Source organism: Sphaeramia orbicularis, chromosome 9 (genome assembly GCF_902148855.1).
Source record: "Sphaeramia orbicularis chromosome 9, fSphaOr1.1, whole genome shotgun sequence".
NCBI lineage: Eukaryota > Metazoa > Chordata > Actinopteri > Kurtiformes > Apogonidae > Sphaeramia > Sphaeramia orbicularis.
The window spans coordinates 48,830,913-48,846,992 of record NC_043965.1 but is presented as its reverse complement, the minus strand read 5'-3'; the positions used below and the strand labels follow the sequence as shown (position 1 = coordinate 48,846,992).

General features: G+C 38.8%; 1 protein-coding gene and 1 long non-coding RNA gene across 2 annotated transcripts in view; one reads left to right on the top strand and one right to left on the bottom strand.

The window, feature by feature from the left end:
- Positions 1-576: 576 nt before the first annotated feature.
- Positions 577-10,972, top strand: LOC115426024 (uncharacterized). The gene is made up of 3 exons (XR_003936297.1): positions 577-868; positions 4,678-4,682; positions 10,961-10,972. It is a non-coding gene; the product is annotated as an uncharacterized LOC115426024 (long non-coding RNA).
- Positions 10,973-14,831: 3,859 nt separating this feature from the next.
- Positions 14,832-16,080, bottom strand: part of ndufs4 (NADH:ubiquinone oxidoreductase subunit S4) — a 32,664-nt gene continuing 31,415 nt past the window's right edge. The window contains exon 5 of the mRNA XM_030144376.1: positions 14,832-15,035. Within this exon, the coding sequence (XP_030000236.1) occupies positions 14,932-15,035 (104 nt within the window). The 3' untranslated portion in view covers positions 14,832-14,931. The remainder of the gene's footprint in view (positions 15,036-16,080) is intronic.

Sequence of the window (16,080 nt, the reverse complement as noted above, 5' to 3'; positions counted from 1 at the left end):
AGTCGAGCTGCAAGCACAGCAAGAATCCTCAATATAAACACTGTGTCTGTTGGAGTCTTTCTCTACATGAAACCATACTGCTGTTCACACATGCTTACTTCTGTCCTTAGTCTAGCTTCCACTACTCTCTCCCATAGCTTCAATGTATGACTCATCACCTTTATTCCCCTTTAGTTTCTACAACTCTATGTCTCCCTTGTTCTTAAAGATGGACACCATCACACTTCTCCATTCTTCAGGCATCCTCTCACTCTCTAAGATCTTGTTGAATAATCTGGTCCTAAACTCTATGTCCACCTCTCCTAGACACTTCCATACCTCCACATGTCCATCATCAGGACCAACTGTCTTTCCTCTCTCCATCCTCTTCAGTGCCCTCCTCACTTCAGCCGTACTAATCTCTGCTACTTCCTGGTCCAAAACTGACCTCTCTTCTACTCTTTCTTCTCTTTTATTTTCCTCATACATCAGCTCTTCAAAGTGTTCCTTCCACCTTCTCATCACACTTCTGTCATCCATCCTCACATTTCCATCTCTGTCTTTAATGACCCTCACCTGCTGCACATCCTTCCATCTCTATCTCTGCCTTTCCATCCTGTACAGATCCTTCTCTCCCTCCTTAGTGTCCGACCTCACATATAAACCATCATACACCCTGTGCTTGGCCTTTGCCACCTCTGCCATCATCTGACGCTGTGTCTCCCTGTACTCCTGTCTTCTCTCTTCAGTCTTCCCCGTCCCACTTCTTCGTTGCTAACCTCTTTCTCTGTCTGCACTCTTGCCCTTCCTCGTTCCACCACCAAGTGTCCTTATTTAGTTTCCTTCCAGATGACACACCAAGTACTCTCCTACCTGTCTCCCTGACCACGTTATCTGGAAGCACCTCCTGAACACCCAGAGCCTGTCTCAACTCCTCCCTGAAGACCACACCACATTCTTCCTTTTTCAGCTTCCACCATTTTGTCTTCTGCTCTGCCTTCGTCCTCTTCATCTTCCTCACCACCAGAGCAGTGGCAGCTGCTCTTCTTTCAGACAGGGGAAGCTCATTGTCAGCTTACATAAAAAAAAAAAAGTCAAGTTATTTAAACATAAATTCGTCCCTCCACTCCTTTTTAAGAAAATGGTCAGTGACCTTATCGTACCAACTAAACAAGAGAACATTGAAATTATGTTAAATTGAAATAAGGAAGTACATTGAGTGTGTTTTATTTACAGTGAAAGAACTGAACAAGTAATTTCGTAGTGGTTTCTCTCTTGATTTCACAGCAGAATGTGCGACGGTATTAAACTGAACTGTGTCAGTGAAGGAGTAGATCTGAAGATAGCTGTTAATCAAACGGGATTCAGCCTTTGGACTGATCCTCCAATCAGCACGTGGAAGCCTGGCGTCCAGCCCAGTCGAGCTCCGCCCACAGCTCCATTCACCCCCAGAGACGCTGAGCGTCCAGGGGCGGGACAACATTTTGGTATTTATCCAATTACCGTCCAGTTTTGAGGCAATGAAAAAAACAATTCCACTCAGTCCCACTGAAGTGTATGGACGCTGAGCGTCTACGGGCAAATGCACTGAGCAGAGATTGAATGAGAAAACAGTGCAACGGGAATGTATGAAAAGTGAACAACATCGAGTCTGTTGATTTGTGATAAAGCTGATTCTGAACGAACTTGTCTGTGAGATGAACGTGTTCTAACACATTTGTAGTCAATGAAATGTCAACACAACCGAACAGATTTAACCATTTAATTTTCGTAATTTTAGGGGAAGCCGAGCTTCCCTTGCAGTCTGTGAGAAATCACCACTGCACCAGAGTCATCCTCCACACCTCCATCCTGTGCCTTCTGGACACACTCTCACCTGCCACCACTTTGCAGTCACTGATCTCCTTCAGGTCACATGGTCTACACCAGATGTGGTCCACCTGTGTGCTCCTATCTCCACTCTTATAGGTCACCCGATGTTCCTGCTTCTTCTGGAAGAAAGTGTTCACTTCAGCCATTTCTATCCTTTCTGCAAAGTCGACTACCATCTGTTCTTCTGCGTTCCTGTCCTGGATACCAAACCTGCACATCACCTCCTCAACACCTGTTTTCTGCCCAAACATGTCCACTGAAGTCTGCACCAGTCACCACTCTCTCAGTTCTGGGAATGCTCTGCATCACTTCATCGAACTCACTCCAAAAGTTCTCCTTCTCTTCTACTTCACATCCTACCTGTGGGGCGTAACCACTAACAACACTGAACATCACACCTTTGATTTTGAGCTTCTGACTCATCACTCTGTCTGACACTCTTTTCACATCTAGAATGTTCCTCACAAACTCCTCCTTCAAGATCACTCCTACTGTATTTCTCTTTCCATCTACAACATGGTAGAACAACTTGAACCCTGCTCCTAATGCTGTGTTTCCACTGCGTGGTACCAGCTTGAATCAACTTAGCTCGGCTCAGCCTTATTGCGTTTCCATTACGAAAAAGGACCTGGGATCTGGTACCCAGCACTAGTTTTTTGGTATCACCTCCGCCGAGGTTCCAAACGATACTAAACCATGACGTGTAAACACTGCAGACCACTGGTTGGTCAGACAGTTTTCTCTGTGACCCGCCATTTTACAAAAAACAGATGCAGAAGTGGACAGTAAATATAATGATACATTAATCCACATAACAGCCCAAAACTACACCATGGCCGGTCGAGGAGGTTCAGTCTTTGGTGGTCAATGTAAAAATTCAGACGAGACAACACACAACGAGTGAGTTTTCAGTAACTCTCTGAGCAGACAATACGGAAATAACATGCCGCATTGCTATGACGTCTAGGTACTGTAAAGTCAGTCGTATCCTGTAATGGAAACAGTCTGCAGGAATACTGAGTCGAGCCAAGTCAAATCGAGCTGGTTCCACGTAGTGGAAACATGGCAAATGATTATACTGGCTTGTGCCACCCTTGAGGCTGCAGTAATTCAGCAGAACTTACAACTGTATATTTATGTATTAAAGTGGTGCATATTTTTCATATAATACAGTATTATGGTTCTTCAAATATAGTTTATAATAAAATGAAATGAAATGAAATGAAATTCAATTCAGTTCAGTTCAATTTGTCAATCCTGGCTCAGATAGCTTGACACAAACAAGCGTGGGACAGGAAGGTTACCAGTATAAAGTGATTTATTTACATAAGAGTGCTCTAACGATGTAAAAACACAGGAGTAAATGTGGAAAAGTAACTAAGGGGTGAACAAACAAATGGAGATGAAGGCAGGGTGGCCAAACCACAGCAGCATCAGGGAGCAAACAGAGAAGCAGAGAGAGCCCGTGGACGCTGGGAGCCCGTCTTCAAACGTTCTAGGACCACGCCCCCTCCAGGGAGTGCATGCACCTGGGAACCACCTGACTGAGCACCTGAGAGGAGGAGGAGAAAGAGAGAGAGAGGCGGAAAGAGGAGGAGAACAGCAGAGACAGGAGGCACAAATCAACTCCTACAGACACAAACATGTTCGGGGGTTGTCACAAATTCAATTAAATTCAACCTGATATTCTGTTCATCCTGTCTAAAACTAGATCGTATCACTGCACTGCCGGTGCACTTTCAGATTTTTGCCTTTTTTTTTTTCCCAGTGATGAACAGTTAATATTCCTCCTTCTGCTGCTCACTGGCAACAGGAACCATCTCATACATTAGATCATTTTCTCATTCTACATCTGAACATGTACCTGATGTTTATTGTGGATCTGGTCTGGTCTTGGTCTTCTTCATGACCTTGGTTTAGTTGATATTGACTCAACGCATTTTGGAATGATTACTTGTAAATACCAATTTAAGACAGGAAACTTGAGAGATAAAAAAAATTCTGTCATGTTAAAAATAGTTTAATGTATTTTGTGGTGTTTTACACAGTGTTATAGGTAGGTTTATTGAACATATATTAGTAAAGGACACATTCATTCATTCATTTTCTGAAGTGCTTCATTGTCCACAGCAGGGTCAGTGACCCTTTCATGCATGAATTATGAGAACCTTAGACAATATATTTTTTTTCTTGAGTGTTTTTATTCCTCTTTAGGCATGAAAAAATAATGCAATAGAATTTTTTATGAACCTATTTTTCATGGAGTTAAAAAAATGTCCGCTCAGCTAGACAATTTTTAACTCCATGAAAATGTGCATAATTAGTGTAAAACACAGTTTGTCATCTTTTCACGGTCATCAGATATGACCCATTTGGATGTTCAAAGGCTCCGTAGTTACCGTGGAAACACCATCATCTTCTACAACATTGATTCACCAGTAAAACCCATGTAAATTGATCAATGACAGTCGGTGGACACACTTGATTGATAGCTTTGCTGAAAAAGTCACTTTTTTTCTTTGTTCCCTGTTTCTGATTGAATAACCTTTGAATTTACTCTGAGTTTTAATGAACATCAACATGACTGACTGATTAAATATAGGAAAATACCTACTTTACGCTGAAAAAACACTAAATACAGAGGATAATATAATAATAAATGGTGATAAATACTTAAGAAAGGTTAAATAGAGAGAAAAAATAATTTGGGAACTGCCATCAAAAATGCGCTGGGTCTTTATGGGTTAAATATTCATAGCATTTTATTATTTTCTTGCCTTTATATTCACTCATGCAGATATTATGCAGGTACTGTTATTATAGAAGTTCAGGTTAAATTACATTGTAGAATAGCTGTCCACTGTAGCGACCACTACGCATCAAAGGGTTAAACTCATGTTAGTTCAGGGGCCACATACAACAATTTAACCCTGTCATGCATAAGTCACTACAGTGGACAGTTCTTCTCCAGCTGTTCTCTTGTATATTAATGGATTTAGTTGTTTTAGTTTCCGATCAGCCAACACAGAGGACACTTACGCATCATCTCTTATCCTGACATTCAGACCATTACTGTAACTTTACTGTTCTTGATGAACTTGATCTGCACTAACATGTTTGAGTGTAAATCACTTGTTATTCATTAGACAAGAAGGGTTTTTCTTTTGCACATTATCTCGATGAAGTGAGGAATTAATAGCATTAGAATATGTTAAAATGTGAGAAGACATCAGATTAGCAGAATTAAACATGTTTTTATTTCATTGTTTTCATATCCCTCTCTGATATTGGGTTTTAAACACGTTTCTGTGCTTCAAAAAATAAATGCATGGATATTTTTGCAACTCCACAGAAAAAAAAACTGCATTGCATTGTTTATTTCATGCCTAAGGAGGAATAAAAACACTGAAGAAAAAAATCTTGACTAAGGTTTTCACAATTAATACATGAAAGGGTTAATGTCAGAAGGGACTAATAAAATTATAACACTAGAAAAGCACTCAGAGAGCACAGACCTCCGCCAAGGCAGATCAGTGCCCCCCCCCCCCCAATCACCGCCAAAATTTAATCATTTGTTCCTTGTGCCAGTATCAACATTTTCTGAAATTTTCATCCAAATCCGTCCATAACTTTTTGAGTTATCTTGCACACAGACAGACGCCGGCAAAAACATAACCTCCTTGGCGGAGGTAATAATAACCTGTAAATAATAACTACACATTTTTCTCTTCATTTTAGTGCAAAAAAAGTAGATGTGTTGTTTTAACAATATCATGCCAGTTCCTTAATTACACATGTACATTACAACTTACAGATCACAGTGGCTCTGTAAAGGCACCACACATTCAGTACCAGACAGAATATTGTCAAAATTCCATTTATTTTTCTTAAAGTTGCTCTCAGGTTATTCATGGTTGTTTAGCTTATTCACATTTTTTGTGAAAAGATAGTTTGTTAATGTAAACATTTTCATCATGTAATTTAAATTTTTTCCACCAAATCAAAGAGAAACAATTGGAGTTGTCATCATTTATAAGTTATGATGCTATTATTTTAAAGGTCCGATCCACTTAAGTTCTAACTGGGCTTATGTGGCTACTGATGAAATTTTAGTGTATTTTTTGCACCTTGAAAATTCATCCTGTGGGCCAGATTGGACCCTTTGGCGGGTCTGTTTTGGTCTGCGGGCCACATGGATACTGGAGCCTGGGCTGAAATGACCACATGTTTGTTTTTGGCTCCTTATACCTGAAAAATACATCAAAATGAAAATCATATAAAAATCCAAATCCATCTTTTGTAATCTGTCTCAAGACATTTAACCCTTAAAGACCCACAACTGTCACAACTTCCAAATGATTTTTTTTTTCTTTTCCAAGTGATTTATCACCATTTATCATATTATCTTGTGCATTTTGCATTTTTCAGTGAAAATCAGGTATTTTTTATTGAGCGTGTAGACGTTCATAAAAGCTCAGAGTAAATTCAAAGGTTATTTGATCAAATAATCTCTCATTAACTGAACATAAACCCAGTGTATCCATCCACTGTCATTGAGCCAACTCTATGGGTTTTATCAGTGTTGTAGAAGATGACAGTGTTTCCATGGTAACTACGGAGCCTCTGAACATCCAAATGGGTCATATCTGATGACCATGAAAAGTAGACAAACTGCATTTTACATCAACTATTTACATGTATTTATAGGATTAGTGGATCAGCAGGTATTAAACAGTTTAGATCAGTAGATGGTCAGCCCTGAATGTTTGGTTCTTTATGGGTTAATGGACATACCGTGCAGTATAAATTGGACAATAAAACTCAACGAATTCCTTTTTAATTTTAGAGAAGTGTTAAGGATGTTTTACAAAGTTTTCAGTCTACAAAAACCTGACATAAAAATGTGAGTAATGTGTGGTGTGTTGCTTTTGTCTCACTGTAAGGAGTGTAATAAATGATGTTAGAAGAATAAACAGCCTGCTTTAGGTAAACAGGGTCTCCTCAGTGTCATCAGCACTGGTGATGAGCTTTTGTTTGGATAACCACGAGTCATCATCAATCTGTGATCTGTGCTCTTCAAAACAAGTCCACACACACACACACACACATACACACACACATACACACACACACACACACACACACACACACATACACATACACACACACATACACACACACACACAGTGGATGCAGCCTGCAGCCTTGCGTGCCTGGTTCCTAGGTTGGGGAGTTCACAGTGGTGAGCGTCCACAGACAGCTCTGATCATTAGGTCATTGTGGACCACAGAGCTGTTGCGTGAGTGAAGGTGTGTGTGTTTGTGTGTGTTATTTAGAGAAGCTCCATTAACAAATAACATCCTGGCACTGGGTCAAACTAAAACTTTCACATCGGTCTGGTGTCTGGTCCAGAGGCGATTTCTCACAGACTGCAAGGGAAGTTCAGCTTTCCCTAAAATTATGAAAATTAAATGGTTAAATATGTTCGGTTGTGTTGATATTTCATTGACTACAAATGTGTTAGAACACATTCATCTCACAGACGAGTTTGTTCAGAATCAGCTTTATCACAAATCATCAGACTCGATGTTGTTCACTTCTCATCCATTCCCGTTGCGCTGTTTTCTCATTCGATCTCTGCTCAGTGCATTTGCCCGTAGACACTCAGCGTCCATGCACTTCAATGGGACTGAGTGGAACAGTTTTTTTTATTGCCTCAAAACTGGATGGTAATTGGATAAATGCCACGATGTTGTCCCGCCCCCGGACGCTCGGCATCTCTGGGGGTGAATGTGGGCGGAGCTCAGCTGGGCTGGACGCTGGGCTTCCATGTGCTGATTGGAGGATCAGTCGAAAGGTTGAATCTCGCTTGATTGACAGATATTTTCAGATCTACTCCTTCACTGACACAGTTCAGTTTAATACTGTCACGCATTCTGCTGTGAAATTGAGAGAGAAACCACTACGAAATTACTTGTTCATTTCTTGCACTGTAAATAAAACACGCTCATTGTACTTCCTTGTTTCAATTTAACATAATTTCAACGTTTTCTTGTTTAGTTGGTACGATAAGGTCACTGACCATTTTCTTAAAAAGGAACGGAGGGACGAATTTATGTTTAATAACTTGACTTTTTTTTTTTTTTTTATGTAAGTCGACAATGAGCTTCCCCTCTCTGAAAGACGAGCAGCCGCCACAGGTCTGGTCCAGCACGCTGGGTCAAAGCAGGAGCTTCACACAGGGCCGTCTTAACAGCATTATGGGCCCCCGGGCAAAGCAGTGTATGGGGCCCCTCCCACAACAACTCACAGGAATTATTACTGACTTCAGGATGTCATTTTCCATGCATGTAAGTGAAAGCACATTCATGCTGCCCCATTGTGCTACCAAGCAGATTTTTTTTTTTTTTTTTAGAAGTTTCAGTCTTGACAAAGAATGTTCTCTTGTTCAGTTGGTCACCATCATGCACATGAACACTCTGAGTAACATTTCAATATTCAAGAATACAAATCTCAAAATGTTGGAAATTATTTTTCTCTAAAAATTCTAGTACAAAAAAAAAAAAATTAAATAATCTGTGATTGAAATGATTGAAAAATCTTAGTACAAAAATAAAATCTGCAAAATGATTTTAAAAATTTCACTACAAAATAGTGAAATCTACTACAAAATAAAACAAATCTATAAAAAAAACGGAAAAATTCAAGTACAAAATAAAAAATAAAAAAATCAGGCCCATGTGTTAAGATGGCCCCGGCTCCACACTGGTTTTGTCCAAACTCAGAGCACGAGACCGGGGGGCATCACAGGGAAATAAATCACACAAAGCATCACTCATGACAGATTATAACACATATTGTTACCATGGCAACTCCTTTGTGTTGTAACTGCGCCATCTGTTTTGATGAAAGAAAACAAAGACGGCAGAAAAGTTAGCACTTATTGCATCTGGGAGCCATACTTCCATTCATCACTATCAAACTCCAATGCATGATTGGATTAATTGTGTCGCAGATCGTTTTTTTACCGTTGGTTCTTTTCAGCCGCTGGAGAGTTTTTTTATTGTCTCTTCCAGCTGCTTAGGCCAATTATTACTTTAGCCATAAAACAATAAAACATAATGACACTCTTAGTAACTGAAAACACTATAAAAACAGTGCTGTATGCTGTAATAATGGAATAATGAGCAGGTGCTACACTGTATGTTGCACATTTCAGATGTGGCAAATCCTGTTTGGTGTCCAAAACCTACAAAATGTGCACATATGCAATCGATGTGCAATGTGTGGTAAATATAACATGTTATATACTGTGTGATGCATGTCGAGTTAATACATAGTAGGGTCAGTTCACCTTGTAAACGACTAACACTTGACCATATACATGTATATATACAGATGGTGACAAATTAGAAGATAAAGCCAACATGACGTGTTAATAAAGTGTTGGCAGCATTTGACTCCAAAATAAATTTAATAAGATTTAATATTATTCTCCAAAGTATACCAAACTAAAAAGAAGAAGAACATGTTCCCTCATGTGGTGTTCAGATGATGGGGCTGCAGAGAGGTGTTAAGGAATACTTGATTATTTTACTAGAATAAAAATGACGCTGACGCTGTAGTGAAACCACTTAAGTGCAAGTAAAGTCATGTAAAAATGCACTTAAATACTAAAGTATTAACCCTTAAAGGTTCAATATGAGACACTCCTGTGTTCTTACATGAGGTTTGTGTTGGAGTGTGTTTGCTGTGAGTTGACTCCATTTTAACCTTAACTTTAACTAGTGTTTCTGGAGTCACAGGTGACCATATTTGGACAAGACGGTGGAGCCGAGAAGAGTGAGTAAACTAATGCTAATGCTACATTTAATACTACAGAAAATTTACTGAAAACATCAACCAATAATGTCTCCAAGTATTTTCAGCTACTTGGAAGATACGCTGCTCTACAATCTCTTAGAAAATTTCTGCTTCAGACATTAAATGTGTTTAATCTTACATACTTTAATAAGATGAATCAGAAAACAAATGACCACAGTGCTGGTTAACTCATGTTTTCTATATATGATGGTGTTTTATTCCACATGTATGTTGGTTTATGTACATTTATACAAAGAATTTATTACTGTTCCGTGAGAAAGAACCTGTTTGAAGTAGATCTGGTACATCTGAGACAAACATTCCTTTGTATAAAACCCATTCTCTCATGAATTCTCAGAATTTCACATTTTGACCCAAGACTGTATCTTAGAAACTACAACCAACTAGCACTTTGGACTGAATTTTTCTGACTCAAAGTAAAGTTTTTCTGGTAAAGTTGAACTATTTTTATTCTGGAAGCATTTTACTTGTAGACCAGTGATATTAACAGTTTTGCTTATTAATTGTATCGCACAAATTCATTAATTAGCAGGTTTGCTAACAGGCCAATACCAAATTGTTGTTAGCCAGTTTGGCTAGGACATGCTAATATGCTAATTAGCTGAGAACCAGTTAACTGTTTGGAATAAAAACGGCTGAAACGCAGAAACGGCTGGAGGAATATGCATAGAGGGAAGAGAGCTCCTGCCGTTTCCACAGTGTGTCTGTAGCAGCTGCTGCTGTCAGGTGGCTGCGCGAGCCTTCGTTTCCCACAATGCGCGTCGCGACAAAATTGCTCAGATGCCCGAGTTCCCTCCCGGCTCTGTTTGTAAACACATGGTTTGTTTATGGTGGATGGCACTAAGAAACTGTTCACTGTGGTGCAAAAGAGTCAGGTGAGTAATGACAGAAAGACTTACAGATTCATGATGCTGAGGATATGACTGGGGTTGGACAGATTTGGTGAAAAGTTGGTCACAAAAGTCTCCTGAACCTTTAACCAATCAAATCAGTGAAGGTACCAAGTACTTGCCAATTAGAGGCTAGGAGAAAAAACGGGTAATTTGGCTCAAACACTGCTGAATGGTGCACATTAGGGGGAATTCAGAAGTGGGTATGCCCAATGCTGACTGCAAAATCAGTAGGTGTACTCTGTATACAGCAGTATACCCTGGACTACACCACTGTATATGTTCAATAAGAACAGGAGTCAAAGGATGAAGTGTGAGAGCTTCACAAACCACAGCTGTCAGTTGTACTTGACTTCATTCCAACATCTTCAGGTGTTCCACTGGGTGGAGGTCAGGTGAATGAGTGCATATGACTTACACCAATGTGACTTCTGATCAATCAGATTTTATTAGGTTTCTGGGTTTTAATTCATGTGATCTGTTCAGAACTTTCATTCATTCATTGTCGTTTTTTTTGTTTTGTTCTATTTTGCTGTATGAGCCTCTTTGTAAAATATGTAAAAAGATACAAACATGTGACTTTCCTGAGCCTTACCACTGATGCTTCTAGACTTATCAACTTTTCAGCAACCCCGCCCCCCCCCCCCCCAAAGCACCTAGCAACAAATTTAGCTACTTTTAAAATTTGTTTAGAAACTTTTAGTAACTTTTAAAAGTGACTCAAACCCATGTTCCTGTAAATGACACCAGATGATTTCCTGTGTCCCAGTCATATAAACCCACGGTCTGTCTGTCGATGGAATATTATTGGTATATTTAGTGATTTTTCAGACCCCTCTGGAGACTCTTTATCCAAAAAGACACTAGTGACAAATCCAGTTATTGGAGACTGACGTGAAAACACATATGGTTGTTAGTCTAAAACAAATCACTGAAAATAAATTAGTCCCATTGATGTTGACAGTTTTCTCTATTGTCTCTTTTTGGTCCATTTCCATTGTTCATGTCGACTGAAAATTACAAATGTTCTGGTTGTAAATGTTCCTGTTTTACTGTGACTTGTTGTCGTCTCCTAAGTGGACTGTAAGGTTAAAAACCAAACTGAAGAAACTGAAGAGAAAAACTAAACCAACAAACCAATAAATCAATAACTAACCTCAGTAACTGGTCCAGAGTGTCTCTTTTGGGTCACTTTAGCCGGTCCCCAAGCCCAGATAAAGGAGGACGGTTGGAACTGGGACATTAAATAAAAACTAGAACTGACAGAGTATAGTTCATTTGGAGTTCTAAACATATGTAGGCTGTTTTTATTCTCACTTTTTGTCTCTAACAGTGTTATTCCTCTGTCCTACATCATTCATTACAATTACATGAACATTTATAATTATGCAAATTAGGTGATGATGTAATTTAGTTACTTCTACTGACTTTTCGGACAGAAAATAGATACTTTAATACTGAAGTTGGAGACACTGATCCTTATAGACGGAGGTGTCCTGTAGGAGTTTGACCTTCTTCACCCATATTCTCCATCATGTGTTACCTTTTATATGTTTGTGTATGAACAGTGTTGGAAAAAGTGACAAACCTGAAGAGAAACATGTTTTCATTTTTGGCTTAAGCCACAGGACATGTTGACAACAGTTTTTTGGGACTTTTGTCCCAGTAAAAACTGCTCCTAACTGTTGATTATCCAGAGCAACATAAACATTAATCAGAATTTAACAAGACGTGTGCATAGTTTAAAGTCGACTTATGTCATGTTACCACGGATCTCTTAATACGATTATGTGTATGTCTGTCATGCATTAGGCCTGTGGATGCAACCGCTACTCGCTGATGGAGGGGTTGCATTGCTGTGATGATGGTTTTGAACAATGCCACTGCACAGCCGCTCTATTTTCACATACATTATTGTGCTTATAGGCCAAGACTGGCGGAATGCTTTCAACTTTTATGGTCCAAAGTTGTGCCAAGAGCATTTTCCCCCGCTGCTCTGTCTCTGAGGGGGTTTCAAAGGGGAAACGCAACACATGCTGTCATTCATGTTCAGATGGACCATTACGCTCATATCAGATGGGTGCTTTTGATGTGCCGAGTGACAGAACAAAATAAATAGCAAGCGCAAGGCTGCGAAAGATTTGCAATGCAGTGCGTTAATTAACGAAGGGCTATACCAATTAGGCATCCATGATTGGTGTGTGAATGTCAGTGTAGTCACGCAGTCCAGGACTCCACTGTTTACTGAACACAAAGACCATAAACAAGAGCTGGCAACAAGTGCACTGGCAAATGTGAAGAGCTGCACATTTGAAGGAATTTATGGCTTTTACGTAGAATCTAAACTTTATCTCATCAGGAGACACAACATGGACCATATTTGTCCATTTTACTGGCTGGTTGAAGAGCTTTGTTTTAAGGGAAAAAAAAAAAAAAAGTTCTTTTTGGAAATCGATTTATGTTCCCTATAAACTGCACCCACATTAAAGGTGCAGATACTCTCCTACACTCAAACTATTCACCATTTGGGCGTTTAATTGCAAAAACACAGATGATCTAAAACAATGAAAAGAGTTTTTATGTAGCGCATGGGTGTTCAATTAGTTCATTTAAACATTCTTCTATCAACAGAATATGTATCGGAAACTATTTTGATCTTTATTAAGTCAGTCAGCACTTTTTTCACAACCTTAGACCACTTAGAAATCTAAGTCCAATGTGCCACTTCTGTGGATTTGCTGCTAATGTTTGTCTTCAGATGCTCAGTGTGAGGTTCAGTGGGATACTTTCACTTATATCTAGGAGTGAAATGAAAGATTCCAACCAGATGAAGTGTCGTCTCACGGCTGTAAAAATGTGGAAGCCCCTTTTAAAACCTGTGTTTGTTTTGTCCATTCTGGGTTTTTTAGTTCAAAGGACGCGAACTCTGGTCCACAATCAGACATAGTAGGAACCTGTTATGCACCTTAACACCGAACACCACCCGTCATGAAATAGAACCAAGAGGAGGAAGTTCTGATCAAATGCAGTGTTTCCTGTGGAATTGATCACTTGTTGTGGTGGTGGGGGTCCATTGGTTTCTTAATTCAAGATTTTTTGCTTAATTCAAACAAAAAATCTGCCAATGGAACAGAAAATTATTCTTGGTAAGATTTCTTTCAATAACATTTTCAAGATCTGTTGTCTAAAATAAGTTCTTATATCTCACTGAAAAGTTAATCTTTAGGTGATTATGTTTGATTTAAAGTGTGAAGAGATATTTTGACTAGAAATGAGAAAAATACACTTTGTGATATTTAGATTTTTGCAGTGTATGCCTTTTATCTTGTATTTCTTTTCCTGAATCTTACACATGGGACCCTTTAATTCCACTAAATTAGAAATATTAATATTAATTAATATTTAACGTTAATTGAACATGGAAACACCGACATCTTCTACAACATTGATTCACCAGTAAAACCCATGGAGTTGGATCGATGACAGTGGATGAACACACTGGGTTTATATTCAGTTAATGAGATTGGACTGAAAATCAGTTCAGTTTTCTCTGTTTCTGATATAATAACTCTTAACTTTACTCTGAGCTTTAATGACCATCTACATGATCAATGAATGAAATATAGGAAAATACCTGATTTTCACTGAAAAATGCATAATGCAGAGGATAATATAATACATGGTGATAAAAATCACCTAAGAAAGGTTAAATAACTTTATTTTTGCAATGGCCACAAAAGTAGCACTGGGTCTTTATGGGTTAAATACACCTTTATCTTAGATTGTGGGACATTTTCAGTCAGGCTAAGCAATCCATTGAGACCAAGAAAATATTATTAGTTGTGGTGCTAACATTATGAGGAACACACTTAACAGACACTGTAATGTCTCTGCCCAGATGTTGCAATAAAAGCTGTTGTAAAAAAAAAAAAAAAAAAAAAAATCCAGTTGTGCGGCTCTCCAAACACTGAAACAATTCAGGTAACAGGATGTAAACAAACACTAACATTGGAAAAAATGTCACTGCTTTTGGCCTTCTGCTATATTTCTGCCTGTGTTTAAACATGTTCTAATTGTAAGAATATGTTGCCCTTTGTTTTGCTGTTGCTCAACTCCACACACAGAACAAACACTTAGTTAATAGAGCAGTTAGGTAGTCAGTAATGAGGTGAGTGTTTGAAGAAGAGAAGTGATAATGAGCCCATGGTTTACATACACAGAATTATGCATTTATTGACAGTGAATTGTACAGGCCCACGGCGGGACAAACAGAGGCTGATCCAGCCAACAGATGGGTGTCTTCAGTTTACTTAGCGGACCTCCTGGTCCTCTTGTCCCAGGAGAAGTTAGCGCCATAGGACTTGACTCGAGGCTTTGAGGTCCTCTTCTCTGTTATTTCATAGCTCCAACCTGAAAGAAAAACAACATCAGAGTAAGTGATGGGGAGAGAGAGGACGTCATGTATATTCATTTTGGACGCGGGCCAACCACACTGAGGTGTAGACATCAACAGGCTGTGTGTAGTCAGATCTGCACTAATCGCTTTCGTGGTGCAATAAACAGAGTAAGCCAGTTTCCTCTGCTTAGTTTCAACAAACTTTCCCAGATGGTTCAGTTCTCCTGAGTCTGACTGAACTTTCTGTTAAACGTCTCTAGACAGAAAAACACGTTAAACACATTGAACTCAGGCTAAACATGGAGCTGTTTTGCATTGTCTAAAGATCCGGCAATTTGCATCCCAAGTATTCTGTTAATGTTTTATTACATGATTGGTGGTCAGATGCCTTTGTGAGTAAAGGTATTTTAATAGGTGTTGTTTTACTACTCTATCACCTGCTAAACCCAGTTTGATACTGTGAACACAAGAATTCCATGAAGGGTCTGTATGACATGAAGTCTGTCATACCTCTCATATATTGGACAGACGTTAACTCTAAACCATTAGTCATTTCTGATTTTTCTGTTATTTTGTGTCATGTGGTATGACCATCCAGTCATGAAGACAGGCAAAAAATTCTCAGAAATCACTGTGAATGTGTGTAGATGTATTTTCTGCCAAATTTGGCCTGATTTATTGATATCTGATAAAGTGTCAAAGCATTTGTATTTATATTTATTTGGCCAATCTTAATATAATGAAGCCACGTTTATGAAATATCATGTGGTGTAACCAGTAATAACTGTATTAAACTGTAAATAAAATATCTCATTTCTGTATCTAAAATATTGATTACTGATAATAAGAGGTATTTAATAAACCATTTTATGTCTGTTAGTTTTCTGTGTGAGTGTTACAGGAATATTAGTTTATTAAACACATTTACAAGGTGAATGTGAGATGATTATTTACAAAAACTTTAAACAAAAAAGGCACTGATTTGGTCAAAACAACAAATGTCCAGCATGTTGAGGAAATTAACAGATTCAAAAATAAATCATAGTCACGCCACATTAT